The 18,606-nt window shown below is 42.8% G+C and overlaps 1 protein-coding gene across 3 annotated transcripts in view; it reads right to left on the bottom strand.

Annotated features, from left to right (window-relative positions):
• RABL6 (RAB, member RAS oncogene family like 6) overlaps window positions 1-18,606 on the bottom strand; it is a 374,256-nt gene that overhangs the window by 74,839 nt on the left and 280,811 nt on the right. The window contains exons 11-12 of one of the 3 annotated variants that reach the window (XR_014963001.1): window positions 9,781-9,984; window positions 4,967-5,355 (exon numbers count right to left, since the gene is read on the bottom strand). Coding sequence is in view for 2 of the 3 variants with exons in the window: in XM_085610983.1 (XP_085467109.1) it covers window positions 5,004-5,355; window positions 9,781-9,984 (556 nt within the window). In the remaining variant the exon portion in view is untranslated. The remainder of the gene's footprint in view (window positions 1-4,966; window positions 5,356-9,780; window positions 9,985-18,606) is intronic. The other 2 variants (XM_085610983.1, XM_085610992.1) reach the window with 2 other exon arrangements.

The following is an 18,606-nucleotide window of genomic DNA, read 5'->3' as shown; positions in this document are numbered from 1 at the left end:
ACCATAACTGGAAATAGTGAGTTGAACACTTAGGGGAGCTTTCTTGTTTGGTCTTTAGATTAAAACAATAGTTTTAAAGCAGGGAGAATGATAGCACAAAGGACATATCAGTTCAAAACATGAGATAAATAGAAGCTGAAAAGCGATAGTAAAGTTTGGGGTGCAAGGGGGCACGAGGGCTAACACCAGGATGTGGCGGAATGGAAAATTGAGGTGTAATCAGCTGGTGAGCTGTGATTCAGTCTGGTAAAGTCTGCTGTGTGCCCTGTAGTTAATTTCCTTGTCCTCCAGCCTCTCGTAAAGTCTGGTATGATTGTGTTTCAATAATGCTGGATATCGAACATACTCGCTAAACGTGGTTTCTGGAGCACTTATCACCTTACCAGGTATGGGTACTTACACTGAATTTGCTACTTAATTGGTTATGAAACACAATTATACCAGACTTTACTAGAGGCTAGAGGATGAGGAAATTAACTACAGGGCACACAACAGGCTTTACCGGGACGGAATTACAACCAGAAATAAGATAGGACGACTTCTAAGAAACAGACAGCCCTGAGGAAGTCGCGGGTTAATCCCCTTTCACGACAAAGCACGTGTTGGCTTTGTGGCTAAGAACAAACAACTGAACAACAGACTGAAAGAATAAAAAGACAACTATGAAATTTTTAACGTATCTGAATGAACTATATGCATTTTATAAAGGCGTGTGCTAGAGGCTAAGATTGTACTGCATTTGTGATCTTTGATCACACATTGGGGAGTAGGGTGAATCTCCCCACCTTATGAGCACCGCATCCATACTAATTGTATGATAAATACTATGTGCATTTCTTGTTGAGCACCGTTTCCTTTCTACTGATTACCCGTAAGAAAGTATGTGCAGTCTGAAGGTAGGTTCATCTCCCTATACTGCATGCATTCAAGAGCATGGAGGCAAGGTACAGCAACGGAAGGTTGGGGTGCAGGATCTTGTCCACCATCTTGAAAGGGAGACCCGATTAGAACAGAAGTTTCCTGCTTAGCTTTTGGGACAGAAGATGAAGACCCCAGTTACCACCACTGCCACACAGTTTTTGGTCAAACGAATGATTCTCATCTTCACAGAAAAAAATGTCCATGGTCCATCTCTACACAGGGCATTACCTAGAGTTGGGCTATGCGGACCTAGACACACATTTTGCTTTTTTACATTTCTCATGAATTTTGCATTTCTCATTGATCAGACCGGTTCATTTTCTTCTTGGTGACACATTTGTTCGCCGCTCGCTTTGCCATTTTGTATACTCAGCAAGTGGACTGGTGAAATACTGACAGTTCAAGCCAATATTAATACCAAATGTATGTTTGCTCGTCCCTTTTTGTCTATGGCTTAGGATAGACACAGAAGATTCTGATAGCAGACCTACACAGACTGTTCTGGACATCAACATATTTACACAGTAAGACTGTTTCCAGGTCCACCACTTCCCTGGGTTGTTAGATCACCTGTGAGTGCAAGCTGCCATTAACAGAATGGTTTCTTGGTATGGTATTCTTATTAGCATATCCCTTTGCTGCATCAGCTGAAAGTGGAAAGGGTATCCTAAGAAAGTGTTAGCCGGTCATCTAAGAACGATTATCTTCAGGATAGACATTCGGGCTTTCACATGGGAGTATGCTATGCAGGTCTATAAATGTCCTAGATGCCACAGACACTAATAAAAACAGAAAATATGCTTGCCTGTTGAATGACTGTCTGGAGTTTCCAACAATCGGTGAGTATCTCCCAAAAAATCTACATCTTTGTGACACCTGTGCGAAGAAATGCTCCCAAGAATTGGAATGACTGTGCTAGTACAACAGTGGATTCTCGTAATTTGCAGACCCACACTGTGAATAACTTATGAAATCAACTAAAATTCTATTAGACTTTCAGGTGTGTGTGAGTTAAACAATGGTTCATGTGTGAATAGACAATTGTGATCTAAATCACCAGGTAAGGTTGCCACCACTGAATAAAACATGAAAAAAAAATTTGATGGACCGAATTAAAACCAAATAGCAGCAAACTTGAATTAATAATTTTGCCAGACAACCTTAAAGCAGGCAGATTTTTTGATTGGTTGATGTCAGGGATATGAAAATAGTGTGCCATAACTGCGAATAAATATGCAGCATCAACAGCCTGAATATTTCTCACGAGGTCCATGTGCTCCCCAAGTTGAGTCATAGAAATGGGACCAAATTCTAGATTTGGACTTTTCTTTCTAAATTAAAAAAGTACAGAAAGTATGTTCTTTTGTTCCTAGATTGTTTGGCAACTCAAGCTACCGATTTTTTCATTATCAATTTAACTTCCTGTACTAGTTAGTACAGAGCATAGGGGAAAAGGAACTATAATATTGATGACTTGGGTGGAACATTGGACCAAGAACAAAACACCTGACTTTGTAAACACTGTATACTATGATTAGAAGCATTATGTCTTTTGTTATACTCAGCCAAACTGAAAGATGATAAAAGTAGGTTTCTGCTCATCAAGACACTGAACAGTAAAGTCAGAATTAGCAAGTATTTAGGACTTTTAGTGGAGCAATGGAGACTTGCTCCATCACTTCTGGCAACCTCCTTCTTTTGATGGTAGAAAAAAGACTGGTTGATGTTGAGTGGCTGATTTTCATGCCTTTATCAACAGGTGATTGAACCCACTAATTTCAGTGACCTCTCCTGCACATCTTTACCTGGATCCTAGGGAATGCTTCTCTTTTGCAGCCTAACCAAACTCTCAGCATAGGAATCTTTTCTGGATTTCCTTATCTGTATCAGCAAAGAATAACAATGAGCATGGGTAAGTAACGTCTAGGAGCGTGTGCTGTGCATTTGAATTAGCAGTGGTAAGCTGAGCTACAGTGCATGCTTCATAAGTAGTCGTCACCTTAGCAACCACTGTCTAATTGAGCTGTAGCCCTGGTTACAGTCATTATTTCATCTGAGGTTGTCATTCCTTGAAGATATCCTTGAAGAACTCTCTTCTATTTCTTGGAAGGAGATCTGTGAACCCTTCCAAAGAACCCTACAAGGGATAGTAATAAAGACCCACAAGATCTCATTAACCTGCTGCTCGGAGAAATGTAGTAGCCATCTGACAGGTCCTAAAGATTACAGTTTTCCCTTTCCTAAGAAGCCGATTATATTGACAAAGAGGCACTTAATCTCTTACACACTAACAAGACTAGTATGGAATACGAACACTGGACTTCGCAAATGAAGAGGTTTCATCTTTTACCTTCTCTTAGTGGCCTTGACAGATGCTGGGGTCAAAAAGGAGACACTAAAGTGCTTGCTCATAGGTGGAACCACACGACTTTCTGGAGCCTCCAGCTACTATTTTGAGATGACAGATCTTTCTGTCTGCTAAACTGTGGTGCTGGTGTTTAGTTGTCTGTCAACCCTGTTCTTTAATTCACAATGTCATCAACTGGACACCTCTGTGTGGAGATATCTCAAAGATTATGTGAATATGTCCCACATCTAAATCAGGTTTTCAAAATCTAGCGCTGCAGCATTGTGTGCCACAGAGAAAAGTTGTGCCTTCAGTATGATATCCCTGTATCTTGGTGCGTATCTCCCACGTGGTGGATGTATCATCCTTAGGATGTGGAAGTGATGGTGGATGCAGAGGAAGAATTACTGGCTCAGGTGGTACCTCCAGGAATTTACTATTTGTTTTGGGTGAAGAACAAGCAGCATTACAGCCTGCTGTGACACAACCAGTAGATCATCCTCCTCGAGGTGTGAGAGGGCATGCACACAGTTCCTCAACTGAGGATATATAATGATAATGGAGTTACCTGCAGTGTCCTTTTCTTCTTCAAATGCAAAGATTGCCACTTCTGGACAAGTTTCCTTCACTAAACTATCTTCAAAAATTAATATTGGAGGTATTTGTAGGTGTTGCAGGATCCAGTACATGAGTGGAGATATTCTACTGTTTACAAATAGCAAAGAAAATCCTAAAATGGGAGTCACACCTACCAGTAAAAAGTTGTGAGATATTTTAAATTAGCCACCGGATTTACTTGCATGTTTGCTGTGAGACTTTTCCAGATAGAGGTCATATTGGTTATTTGAGATGAGAACTGTCTAGAAGCATGAATGTGGAGGTAGAAGCAGTTTCTTACTATGTGCCACTATTTTACCTGGAGAAGCTCAACTGGTTCTAAGTCACTCACCAGGTTTAAAAAGTAAAGAGTCAATTTCAATGTGTGTTTTGTTAAATAAAACGGAGTGTAAAGTCAGAGGCAACAGAACTGGTACTGTTACTTACATTGTTCGCTCTGTTCCCTACTACCAGAAACTATTAACATATTTCATATCTACATTCACAAATACACTTCAAATTCTGGGACATACCAACAGTCTCATAAATTGGTTGACTTACATTCCGATGACAATGTATGATGTCAACATCAAAAGATCGATAATTTACTATCAACTAGATCTGAACATTTTAGTTGAGAGGATCTTGAGAATATTTTGAAAACATTGCAATGCCACATTTGAAAAACAGAAATCTCGTCTGGTAAACCTTGCCACTTACTTGTTGGGAGGTGGGAGTGGAATGAACAAAATGCTCTTTATCGAGTGAGTCACCGATAAAGAGTACACCCTTTTCATACACCAGTTCCTTAAATATTGGAATCAAGTCTTTTTGTGACAACTATTTATCCTGTGAGAAAGCCAACTATTCTTAAATAAAGAAATAATGCCATAGGATGCCATAGAAATCAGAGAAGGCTGATGAAGTAAAGCAAGCCTTATTGCAGAATGTAGCCGGCTTGGCAGGGGCAAATAGTATGGCTTTCTTTTAAGGAAGTTCACAGAGAACACAGAACCCATGAATTGGCTTGCCTTAACTATTAACTTTAAATGTGTAAACAATGGATAATATCTAATGGAGAGAAGACCATGCAATGCTCACATGCAGCTGAAAGCCTTTCTTCAAACTGGCAAATTACCACTTTTTTAGCTGCTTTGTCAGAGTCCTCACTCTCGAAATCCGGGTCGTCCATAACAAACGAAAGCAATTGGGTGGCGATCGGTCCTTCCAATTCGCTGTCCGACTCTGTATTCCCCCCTTCCTTCCCTTTGTGTCTCGACGCAGATACCTGGCCTGCAGTATGGGGCTTCGGTGCTTGTGACGACACACCTTGGGGAGTCAAGGACATTCCAGCATATACATCAGTAGGAAGCTTGGCGCTGCTACTTTTCTCAGGTGCAGAGAGTGGCGATGAGCTGAATAACAGGTTTGGTTCCATTACTTTTGTGAAAGCAGATTCATTTTGGGGTTTGATGGAATTTTTGGAAGACCTTGAGAGGAAATATACAAATGTGTTCAGAATATAAGTAAATCATTTTTGAGGCACAATTAATATCAGCATAAAAAAAACACTGTGGAATTTAAGGAATATTATGGAGATACATGTTTATGGTGTGTACATCAAACTATCGCAATACCTAACATCTTCAACATCACACCGTATCCTGATGGTTTAAACATATATCTTTGCGGACACTTCCACAGAGTTTTGGACAACACAAGGGAGAATCTAATAATGAAGGCATTAGATAATGAGATCTCGTAGATGAGTGGGACAGAGGGCTGAAGGACGATGATTGTATGAGCGCCAAGTTTCCATACTCTGACTCATGTAAAGGACACTGGAATAAAACACTTTACCTAACAGGTTATTTCAAGTAATGAATAACAAACAAGTGGGTTGACAAGGAAGAGTAGGAAAACTGAAATTGTAAGCAAATGTACATACGAGTGGTTATCTTGTAATTAGGAAAAACCCTGCGGTACTATCATATAATGGGGACACAACAAAATGGTGTCTTTATGGAGAGGGCTATTCCACTGAAAATACTGCATCTCAGTGACTTTTCATGTTTAAGATATGTAACATTAACTATCTGCAAAGTGCACTGTATGACACAACATCAGCTTCTGGGTGCTAGAATTTGAAAGACAAGATCCCCGTAAAATGGACTTAGAATGTTGCAACAAAAACAGACAGGCTTTAGGCACTCTAAAAAACACTCGAGGTGGTCAACATTGTGTTTGTACATTGAGTATTTCGCTCTCCAGAAATGCTTGAGAGCTCTACTGACTAATGCAACCACTGAAGGTATCTGTGCTGGACTCCATGGTCGCAGGTGAAAATCTTAGTGGGTGCACTCAGTTCTTCATCTTCCTGTCATTGTTCACTGAGTTGTGTAACAAACATCAGTTGTTCAGTGCCAAGAAACACATGGGCAAACGTGAGCTGTACAAATAGGCTCAATATCTCTTCCCCAACCTACTACTACCTTAATTGTCCAAATAGAAAAAAAGTGACCACAGCTCTGCAGGGAAAAAGCAGACAATTTGTTTGAGACGTTTAAGTAGAGTAGAGCCAATGCTGGAGACTTGGGCATGATTCACCAACTAAGACATTCCAACAATACCAGAAATCAAACAGGTGAACAGATTGTGTTAGCAAACTCATCATCTACTGCAAGTGTTTTTTTCAATCTCTAGAGGAAGAGGATCCTGTAAAGAAAGACAACTACTGGCCTTTTTCCGCATCTTCCTCCTCTCTAAAAAGGCATGAACCACTCTGAGCACTTCAGCTGCCAGAATTCCAGTACCCCAGTGGGGGAGGTGATGCTGTTCTAGCTTCCAAAAAGAAAAGAATAACTTCGGACCATGGTTGCTTCAAAGAATTTGAGCAAGTAATTTTCTACCCTTTCTAAAAAAAACTATCTCATCTCCCAACAAGCATTTCACCTTAGCTTCACATCACAAACATCTTGATTGAAGAGATCTCTTTCTATATGGCAAAGGGGAAGATTAAAAGAGGGAGCATTTGAAAAGGGGCAAAGACAGCTACTCCTAGTGTTTCCTGGTACTGAAGCACCAGAAGGGGATTTTGCCAAATTCTACAATTTCCTAACAAATTTCGGAAAAAGGATAAGTTGAAGATGGTTACTTTGTAGCAGATTCCTTAGTCTCAGGACTCCATGCTGGTATACCTTCAAAATGCTTAATTCCACTTTCCAGTTTTCAAACATAACAGCATATATTCTGGATTTGTTAAAGGGACGCATTTTGCCAGGTTGCTCTTCTCCTGTTTGGCCTGGGTCAGCCTCCATAGGCTCCACCAAGGTGACGCAGTGGCTGTAGTTCCTCTTCTTCCAAAGCGTTCACCTGTACCCAACCTAGATACATGGCTGGTGAACGCAGGCTCTCTGACAAGAGGTCTTGAGTAGAGACAACATACATTTGCTCTTTATCAAGATGTGGGTTTCTCGATTAACTGGGAGCGGTCCTCAGTCACCCCTCCTCAGTTAATGGAATTACCTACTGAACTGGCATTGCTAGCTCTGAGTGAGCATTGCAAGTGAGTTTCCCTCTTAGCGCAGATTTCAACTGGAGAAACCTGGTGTAATCTGTGTGGCGATACATGCCTGGAATGAGGGAAAACATGCAGGAATAAGTGCACCAGCACGGATTCCAGGGTTTGTTCCCTATTCCTCATTGAAAGAATTCGGCTGTAATAATGCACTCTGACTTCATCATAGTCTGTTGTATCTGTAACTCCGGGTGCGTCATTACTGATGTAGTTTACCAGCAAAAATAAGAAGGACAACTGAGTGTATAGTTTATGTGGGCAGTGTTGGATAGCTAATGTTTGCGCACTTTTTCACCGGCAGAAAGAGTGATGTACATCCAGATGATGGTGTTCACCTATGTGAAAAATCAGTACACACTGCTTGGTGAGTTCTGCTCCTTTTGGGATTGCTGATATTGTGAAGCCTCCTGATGGGATTGCTGATATTGTGTAGCTCCCTGATGGGATTGCTGATGTTGTCTAGCTCCCTGATACCACAGGCAATGCTATACGAGATTACTGCAATGACAGTGCTATGCCCATCTAAAAGACTTAATTTAGCTCCCTCTAGCTCTGATTTAAACTATCTGTTGGTGGGCTTCTCATTCCAACTTTTTGAAAGCAGGGTCATTCTCTCTGATCGGCCATCAAGTGATGGCGGAAACCGTGCAAAGCTTTTTGCCCATACGGATAATATGGAGATCAAAGCCTAATCGCCCCCCGCCCCCCAGCAAACCCCTTCATTACTATTAGTGATTTCTTGGATTTGAGAGATATTCAGCTGCCAGAGATGCTGCTTTTCACCCACAGGGTAAACAGGTGTAAGATCTGATGGACAAAACTCTAGCAATGTTCTCAAGCAACACCAAAGGGATGTGGGCAATGGACAGGAGAGTTGGTGTATCAGCAGCTCACATGACAGAGAAACAGAATACAACATATGATCACCTCAGCAACCTGCCTTGTGCAAAACATGAGAGTGAGCTACTTCAGGAGGTGGTGGGCCGATCTTTCAAGTGAGGGGTATTTCAGTTATACACCATTTCTGCACTTCATGCAAAACAAAAGTGAAACGTGTTCTGGTCTTTCCATCTCAAATTGCCAACTTCTGCATTGGATGTTCAATCTTCACTAGTCAATCTACATTTGCAGAAGAATAATTCAGAAAATAAAACCACACACAACTTATTATCATGGTCATCTCCATAGATTGTACTAGACACACTAGGTGATTTTTTATGCCATTTTGGATATCATGAGTGAAGTTACTTATTTTTCAGGGAATTTGAGGGTTTTTGTTAACATATTTAATGTCTCATAGGCAAAAGAAATCATAATTTATCTGCAGCCAAGTTTCATTTCAGTGAATTTTAGGAATTTCTATTGATGTGCTACAAGCACACCCATGTTTTCATAGTCCACTTTTCCCAACCCACCATGTGGACAACACTTGGCTGTGCACAGCTGGGACTGCCCCTAGAGCCTGGACCGCAGTCAGGCCAGACGCCCAACCTCTAATGTAGACTCTGGGCACAGGAAATCGCAAAAGACCACGAGCAGCAGACCCTGCTACCAAATCATGGTCCCTACATTTCTGCAAGATTCACAAATGTGCAGCCAGAAAAGGTTAAGTTTTTAGTTAAAAAAACCAAATCAAATTAGCATCCGGTTTACACAAATTCTGCTTGAAAACGAAAATGTACAGTTTATTTCATTTTTTAAGGGTGTGGACTCATAAGCTGCCACTCTAGAATCCCCCATTCCTTCTTGGAGCCAAAGAATGCCCACACTGCTCCATTGTAACTTCTCAGAACTTTTTTTTTTTCTGTACGCAAACGTCTGTGCCATGAATTCATAAAGGCAGCCACAACATAAAACAAAGCACCCTATTCCTAGTTAAGTTCTAGTTTTGGGCAAGATGTAGGGTAATTATGTCCAGCAGTTTTGGCTGTAGTCGAAAGTAGAAATTCCTATGGGATCTAACATGGGAAAACACTACTTTTTTTTAGACCTTGCCATTCATTTCCCTCCCCCAAGCTCAGGCAGAGTTGCATAAAACTGCTTGTCAAAAGGAAGCCACTCGCACTTACTACCAAGCATTGTGCAGATTCATCTAATGGCACCAAAGTTATAAGCACATGAAAAAAGTATCTTTTGAAATATAAATGAGACCTAACCATAACTACAAGAATGCTATTGCAAGCTGTGAAATATGTATATTTATAAATAAACCCATCTCCTCAATCTAACAGATCACGGACATAAAAGGCCAAATTGTAGCAAAGGTTCTTGATCAAAGCCACTAGCTCTAACATCTGCATCACCTCTTTACCCACCTCCCCAATCACACTGAACTTACCCTTTTATTTCTAGATCCCAGTCAAAATCCTCATCAGTCATAACAGACACCTTTGGCTCCTCCTCTTCCTCGCTGGATAGTACAACACTGTTGCTTGGAATGTGGGCTGTTAGTGATGAGGGTTTATCAATTGCCTGATCATCAGGATCCAGATCATCTTGAAAGCCCGCGACCATAGGGTTGCCACCAGTTATCTCTCCCTCACTAGGAAAACATAAATACAATATAATGTACCTGTGTGCATCCTCAGTTGTCAGACTATTTTGAAGAAGTAACTAATATCACATACTGTAAAATAATGAGAAATATAAGTTTCACTCAAATCAGAAAAAAAAACATAACCCATAACTGCCATTTGAACTTCCAATGATTTCATACAACAACACCCATGCAACTCAAACATCACAACGGCAACAAAAAGGAAAATCAGCCAAATGGTTCACTCCTAAATGTGGTAAGAGGAAATATGCAAAGAGAACCCTATTGTAGCTTGGTCAGAGACACACAAAAGATAGCTTCACAAACTGTCCCTCCAAATAGAAAAATATTACTCGCCAGTAACTACTACTTTGCAGTGTTTTCTAGAGTAGATTCCCTTGCAATGCAAGCTCCTGCCATCTACTGTTGGGTACACTATGTTACACATTATGTTTCTCACAGTATTTTCTTTAGGCTTCAAGCACAAATGGCAACCATGACAACCTCTAGAACACAATGTACTGGTATAGAGACTCCCCAATGCACTTCCCATTAATACTGTGATACTTTGCCATGTGTGTCAAATTATATTACCTTTCGCAGACTATTACCATATACTTTCACAGCTGGAGACATCTTTTACCTACTGTGTGACTTGTAGTTCGTAGACTGTAGTCTGGCGCATGGTGATATTCAAAAGGAAAGGAGTTTGCAGTTGGATTATACACCACAAAAGGATTCTCAAATTTAAGTAACTTGTCCTTCAAATTTGTCTTACAGCATATTCCTCACCGTAAAAACAGATACCAAAGCAGTACCTCCCAAAGGTGAAGGGTCTGGGGAGTGGACACAGACTAAAAGGTCCTGCAGGACCTAGCAAGCGAAGTGACCCTCTATTCGACCTACCTGTCAAGGCAGCAGAGATTCATGAACGTACTTAGAAATGCAAGGAAAACAACGAGAGAGAGAGGGAAAGTAGCTAAGGAGCACTCTTGGTCCCCCAAATAATATATTCATAACAACAAAAGAGTGAGACTTATTAGAAAGAAGAGCATGTATGTAGAATCCAACTAGGTTCTTTAGAAAGTCCTCACTCACCAACCTAGTTGGTGACATGCTTCATCATTGGGCCCCACCGGGAGAGGCCGAATGCCACCCTGGTGTGCTGCAACGCCAGAATTACTGCGGAGCTGGTTTTGTGTGATTTGTGATAAGTGAAAGTGGATTAAAAATGTCAAGATTGTGTCAAAAAAGCGAATTTTATTAATTGGCCAATCCGACATAGATAAAAACGAGATGTGGGATATACAACTGAATAAATTGTTCAGTTCTATCCACCGAGTTCGACCTACCTGTCAAGGCAGCAGAGATTCATGAACATACTTACAAATGCTCAAGTCATGGCCTTGGTGGAATGAGATCCTATGCCCTGCTTTTTGGCCAGTGTAACAGATCTTAATGAACAAGACTATTCACCCTGACAAACAAGTCACTTACCTTAGGTAATGCTCTTTCTAGTAGAGAATCTATCTGGCCACAGATTCCTCACTTTTTGAATAATCCCTAGGTGTCAGACTGAATCTGGAAACTTTTCAGAAGCACCTCGGTGTGCTATTAGGTGGCACTGAGTGATGACATCAGTTGATTTCGAGGCTGTCCAAGCCCCAGGCGCAGAGCCCTAAGAGCAAAATAGTTGGGACCAGTGTGCATTTTCCTAGACTAGAATCCAAACACAGAATGGGGTGTATGGGAGTGAAGGTGAGGAATCTGAGGCTAGATGGAGTTGCTACCAGAAAGAGTGTTATTGAAGGCAAGCAAGTTGTTTTTCTGACCAAGACCTCTAACCTTACCTTTTGAGTAGATACCAAAGCAGTACCTATTTTAAGGTGTGTCTGAGAATGGACTCAAACCAGAAAGTCCTCCAGGACCGAATGGGCAAAAAGCCCCTCTCAGTGAACTTGACTGTCCAGACTACAGTGCTCTGTGAATGTATGGAGGGATGCTCACATAGCTGCCTGGCATATGTTTAGAACAAGGACTCCACATGCTAACGTAGTGGTAGCAGCTGTGGCCCTGATAGAACGAGAATGCACTCCTTCTGGAGGCTGTTTTTTGGCCAATTTGCAGCAGAGCTTAATGCAGAGCATGATCCAATGTTATATGGTTCTCTTTAGCACTGCCTTGCCCTTCTGCACTACAGAGAAACCCACAAAGAGCTGATCCACACAGTTCTTTGGTACGATCAATGTAAAAGATGAGCCCTCTTTTGGGATCCAAGCAACAGAGACTCTGGTCCTCCTTAGAAAGGCAATGTGGAGCACAGAACGCCGGCAGGGTGATAGTTTGTATAATACCACAAACAGGCCACCCTGGGTCAAGACAAAGGAAAGAGAAGTGATAGGAGTGTAAGGGGGATTCCCTTTTATAGGATGAATTCCCACCTGTTGGTGATAGTTTGACCAAGATGAAATGGTGTCACAAATTTTGGTAGAAATTATGCATGCAACGGCAGAATCCAACTCCACAATGTTGAGGAGCACACTAGAACTTTTCATGAAAGAGTAAAAGGGATCTTTTATAAATCAAAGAGTTTATACACTGTTTGCACTAAAGCAAATGACAACAAAAAAAATCTATTAAACATATAACACACAGATTAATTTCACAATCAGCTTGTTTTTTATCATCTTTATTCAAGAATTACTCAAATGTTGAGATAAAAACAGGATGACAAATCCAAGATGAAAACTGCCTACGTGTTTCGTCCCTATTCAGATGGGACTTCTTCAGGGCAGCACTCAAAGTCACGGGAAGTCTTATCTTCAACCGACAGTACGGGTGCTGAACAATCCTTGTCCTCTATTAAAACCTCATATATCACCTCCGTAAATCCAGTGCCTCTAAGGCATAACAACAGCACAATCAATTTCAAACGTGTTAACTTGTTCCTTTCCTCACTTTCTTTGTAATCCCCTACTTAGGCAATCCAAAAGACTCACAAAAACTTTTTTGATTTGTGACACTGCTGACTGCGGACCAGGGGGCACTACATGCTTCCATGGTCGAAGGAGTGCGCAGTAAGGGCCGATAGAATTTGATGCCTGACGAAAAGAGGACTTTTGTGTGACCACACAAAAAACTCTTTTGGAATGCCAAGTAGGGGATTACAAAGAAAGTGAAGAAAGGAACAAGATAACGCGTTTGAAATTGATTGTGCTGTTGGTATGTCGAAGAGGCACTGGATTTACAGAGGTGATTTATGAGGTTTTAATAGTGGACAAGGATTGTTCAGCATCCGAACTGGTGGTTGAAGATAAGACTTCCCACGACTTTGATTGCTGTCCTGAAGAAGTCCCATGTGAATAGGGACGAAACGCGTAGGCTGTTTTCATCTTGGATTTGTCATCCTGTTTTTATCTCAACATTTGAGTAATTCTTGAATAAAGATGATGAAAAACAATCTGGTTGTGAAAATAATCTGTGTGGTAAACAATTAATAGAATTTTTTTGCTGTCATTTGCTTTAGTGCAAACAGTGTATAAACTCATGAAAAGTTTCATTGTGCTCCTCAAAATTGTGGAATTGTATATATAGATTTGGGTTCTTTCGGTTGGCCCAAAAAAGTGAGCTCATTTGATAACATCTGTGACTAATGGTGTGCAGGCAGAATATAGGCCATAACTGTTATTTTGTTGTGATACAACTGCAGAATCCGTTTGTCTCTGAAGAAGGTACTGTATGGGCTGTCAACCAGCTCAAACACACTGTGCATCAAATAAATGAGGACCAGATTATTGTCCCGTTAGGTACTAGAAACTGAGAAGGGGAACATGTTATAGCCCTTTTCAAAAATCGTATCACAACTGATGGGGAAAACAATGAGAGCTGATCTGGCAACCCTAAGAAAGCCGAAACATAACAATTAACCATGCACAAAGCAAAGCCTAGTTGAGCAAGAGATAAAACAAACATCATAACCTTAGAAACCCTGGCCTGGCGGGGGTCAAACTGGCGTGTGAAGCAACAAACCACAAATTTGTCCCGACGAAAGTTGTATACATTTTTTGTTGAGGGATGCCTTGCTGCCAAGATGGCATCAACCACCTCCAGAGGGAGGTAAGATGTTCAGCTGTCGCTGCTTAATCACCAAGCATGAAGTTGAAGACTGCGAAGGCCTTTGTGCCGAACCCTGCACTGTCGTTGCAACAACAGGTCCTCCCTGAGGGGCAGCCTGATCGAAGGACATATGCTCGAGCCTGTGAGTTCAGGATACCGTATTTTCCGTGCACAGTCCGGCACAACTAGGATGACTTGGGCCCCGTCATTCCTGATCTCCTTGAGAACTTGAGGCAGGAGTGGGATTGTAAGAAAGGCATACAGGAGTTGCGAGTTCCACTCAAGGTCGAATGAGTCTCCGAGCTAGAGACACCTGATAAAACTCCAACAGGCAGACACACTGACATTGTGCGTTCTCGGCAGTGGCAAACACAATGAGCAAAGGCTCTCCCCATTTACGGAAGAGGCCTTGCACTACTTCCAAGTGTAATTGACACTCGTGAGCCACTATGTACCAACAACAGAGCTCGTCCGCCCTGGTGATCAAGGAGCCCGCCAGGTGATTCATCACCAGGAAAGATCCCTGGCACAAAGTGTGAGACCCCACCCCGCCTTGTTTGTTGCAATACGACATGGCAGCGGTGTTGTCCACCTAAACCAGTCTCCCATTGATCTATGGAAATGCGGCTTTCAGCGCCAAGCAGATGGCCCTCAGCTCCAGCAGGCTGATCTGAAGCCGGGTCTCTGCCAGAGACCAAAGTCCTAAGATCTCCACCTCTGCTATATAGCCACTGCAGAAGTGATGCATCTGTCACCACTGTTGTTGCAGGGATTCTGCACAAACCAAAACTATGCACAGGATTATAGGACCTTGATGTATGGGGACTTAGTCATCCCACCACCTTAGTGCCCATCAGCCCAGGACAGTCTAGCTATAGTGTCTCACTTGCTCTCCTACTCACTCACAGAGAAGCCAATGATTAGACACCCCAGAACACAACACTCCCAGATCTCTCAGGAATCGCGGTAACAAGACACCCTTTTGCTCGCACTCTTGTACTCGTCCACAATAACATCTGACAGAGTCACAAAATAGTTTAAAATATTTATTTTAACTAACATGCCCTAAAATGCAGTATGCGTGCCACAACAAGCAGGAAAATGCATAGTACAAATACAGTCAGCATTGCATCGAGTCCATAAATCATAAAAGGAGATGTCATCACACAAAAGACAGTGGAGCCTATCCTCCCTCCCCTTGCTAAGAAGCAGTATTATATATTAGAAGCTCTCTGGGCTTTGTCAGCAGACCTTATGCCTCAGTCTATAGATGGTAATGCTAAGTTAGTGAAAAACGACAATGTCCCAAGGGCCATGTGACTCTGTGAGCTCTGGGTGGTTTAGAGAGAGAGGTCTGCTGCTGACCCAATCATGGTCTAGCAACCACCACTACAGTTATTTTACTGTCTCCTCCAAGCTATGAATGCGGTCGGAGAGGTCCCCTTGATGTTGCACCCACTGGGACTTCGGATCCCACTGCACAGTCCCCATATGCCAGCTGATGTGCTCGACCAGCATGAGGCCATCAGCCCCAAAGTTCACCTCACTGAAATCCATGACCGATGTTGAAAACTCAGGGTCATAGCCTGCCCTGGACTCTCTTTCCTAGGGGGGAAAGGACTGCAACTGACCCGTGTCCAGAATGGCTAAGATGAAAGGGAGCATCTGAGAAGGAGTTAGGTGTGACTTTGGCGCATTGATAGTGAACCCCAGGGATGACAAAGGGTTTGCATTAGTCTGTTGGTGGCTGACGACTACCTAAGGCGAGTCAGTCTTCAACAGCTAGTCGTTGAGGTTGGGAAAGACAGGCACCCCTGACATCCGAAAGTCTGCTACCACCACCGCGATTACTTTCAAGAATACCCAAAGGGCACTGGTGAAAGCAAAGGGGAGCTCAGAGAACTAAAAATGCTTCTATCCCACTACGAACCACAGATACCAGAGGTAGCGTCGATAGACCAGAAGGACAGGTATATGCGACCTGCAGGTCCAATGCCACCATCCAATCTCAAGGGTCGATGGGAGACCAGACCTGGGCCAGTGTGAGCATTTTAAAATTTGCCTTTCTGGAGGAAGGCGTTGAGAGAGCACAGATCTATAATAGGCAGAAGGCCTCCACCCTTCTTGGGCACCAGAAAGCGGGAATAACAACCACAGCCTACTTCCAACAAAAGCACCCTCTCAGCAGCCACTTAGGAAAAAAGGGCTTGCACTTCCTGCTGCATGATTAATAGATGGCACTCAGTCACTGCAGGGACAGTGGAAGGTGTGGCAGGGAAGAGAGGAAGGATAAGGCGTAGCTGGATGGGGGGGAAAATGTTCATGGCCAGACATTTCGAGTCCCATGCTCTCCTCATCCAGTCCAGAGTCAAAAGAATGACTTGGGCCATGTCTCTCTCGATCTTTTTCAGCACTCGGGCATGAATAGACAGACGGAAAAGGGCACAGGAGTTCTGTCCCCCAATGCGGGAGAAAGACGCCTCTTAATAAAGACTGGCTTGGAAACTCCAAAGCGCAAAAGTCAAGATGTTTTCTAGGTTGGTGAATAGATTGAGACAGGGTTTTTTCCAGATTTCTGGAAGATTTCCAGCTCACTTCCAAGTGAAAGACTTCCAAGTGTAATTGCCACCCGTGATTCGCATGGCAAGGTCAACTGAGATTATCTGCCCTGCCATTTAAAGAATCCACTAGGTGCTGAGTGATCAGAAATGTGCCCTGAACGTTCACTTACTTCCAGAGGTGAAGAGCCTCCTATCCCAGGGCCTATGACCCCACTCCACCTGTTTGTTGCAGTAACACATGGTGGTTGTGTTGTCTGTATGAACCTGCAGCTGTTCCCCCTTGATTGTCGGGAGGAACGCCTTTAGTGCCAACTGACTCGCTCACAACTCCAGAAGGTTGATGTGAAGGAGAGTGTCTGCTGGAGACCAGAGTCCTGTGATCTCCACCTCTCCCAAATGACCTACCCAACCCAGAAACAATGCATCTGTCAGAATCGTTAACTCTGGGTGGGGTAGGGAAAGGGGTCTGCCACAGTCCAACTGTGATCAAGCATCCACCTCTACACCATAAGGATTTCAAGCATTGGATGCTGTAAATATATATCTGTATGCCCAGGAGATTTGTGCTTTCTCGCAATTTGTCTATTTAGTGGTGGGCAAGATGCTGGCTTAGTCCAGGTGCCTCACTACATAGCAACTATGGCTCCGTGGGGAATCGGCTGGGTTCAACACTTCTGTCAACAGAGTAGTTGTTATCTCTCAAGTAGGTAAAATAAGATCAATGTTTTCCGCTGCTCTCCCTACAACTGTAGCAAAGGAGACTGTCTCTTCGGTGGCCATAGCAGAATTAGGTGATGCCAGTCCAATTTCAGGTTAGGTGTCATACACTTCTATTCTGTAAATCTTCCACAATATCATCCCAAGTGTAAGGCAAATATTCCAATAGATACTGTTCGCTAGAAAAACCTAGTGGTAGTGTTAGCACTGGCTTCAGAATTTGAAAGTATAATCAGATCTCAGGTCTGGATTCGATTGGGCCCAGAACGGACATCGTCCTTAACCTCGGAACAAGATCAAGAGGCACATATGACATTAAGGATGGATCCACCAACAGTAAATCAGCTGAAGGTCCTCTTGGATCTCATGGGGCACGAAGCCACACCAGAGGGACTAGGTGTTGGACCAACATTTTGCTCCATAGCTAGCTGAAGTTGTTGGAGAAAATCCGGCAATGCCACCTGATCCAGAAGAATCTGGGTTGGAGTTGGTGCAAGAGGGGAACAACTTCTTGGCCTAGAAGTGCCTGGCGTATCGTGTGACTCAGAGTGGTGCTTGTGACACAAGCCAAGAGAGCCAGGCTTGGACTTCTTATGCTTCTTATGACTGCTTCAATTTACTTGATTTGGAGGTGGATCAATCAAGTGAACACCCTTGGGAATAAGAGCAACCAGGATCACCACACCGTGGACTCCAACTGGACAACATTTTTGATCAACGCATCTATGCGACAGCCAATTTAGTTATGCTTTCATGAATCGTCTTACTGTTCATCTTGGCACATGATGAACATGACGGAGTCTAGACTGAAGCCAAGACACCAGCAGCAATAGTTCTGCGGATCCGTAACCGTCATTTGTGGGGTACAGGTAACACCCGATTTAAACACTTTTGGTTTAGGTGGGATTTCAGCACACTTTTGGGAGAAAAATGCATGAAAATCACAAGTTGTCAAATGCCAGTTAAGGCACCGGATCCACGTCGGTTGGCACGGAACGAAAGCAACCAACACCATCGAAGCAGGTGATGTATATATACAGGTCCCAATATCGCGTCTGCATGAGCTAAAGCAGCACAAGGTAGTACGGCATTGCCCGATGCCACAAGGTAGTACGGCATTGCCCGATGCCACTTGTCGAAGCAGACGGGGATTATTATAGAAAGGTTCCGGGATACAGCTGGACTACTGGGGATATTCAAAAGGTAAGGAATCTGCGGGCTGAAGTCTCTATTT

Source organism: Triturus cristatus, chromosome 1_2 (assembly GCF_964204655.1).
Source record: "Triturus cristatus chromosome 1_2, aTriCri1.1, whole genome shotgun sequence".
Lineage (NCBI taxonomy): Eukaryota > Metazoa > Chordata > Amphibia > Caudata > Salamandridae > Triturus > Triturus cristatus.
Note: the sequence above shows the minus strand (reverse complement) of the source record. Positions and strands in the feature narration are given on the sequence as shown.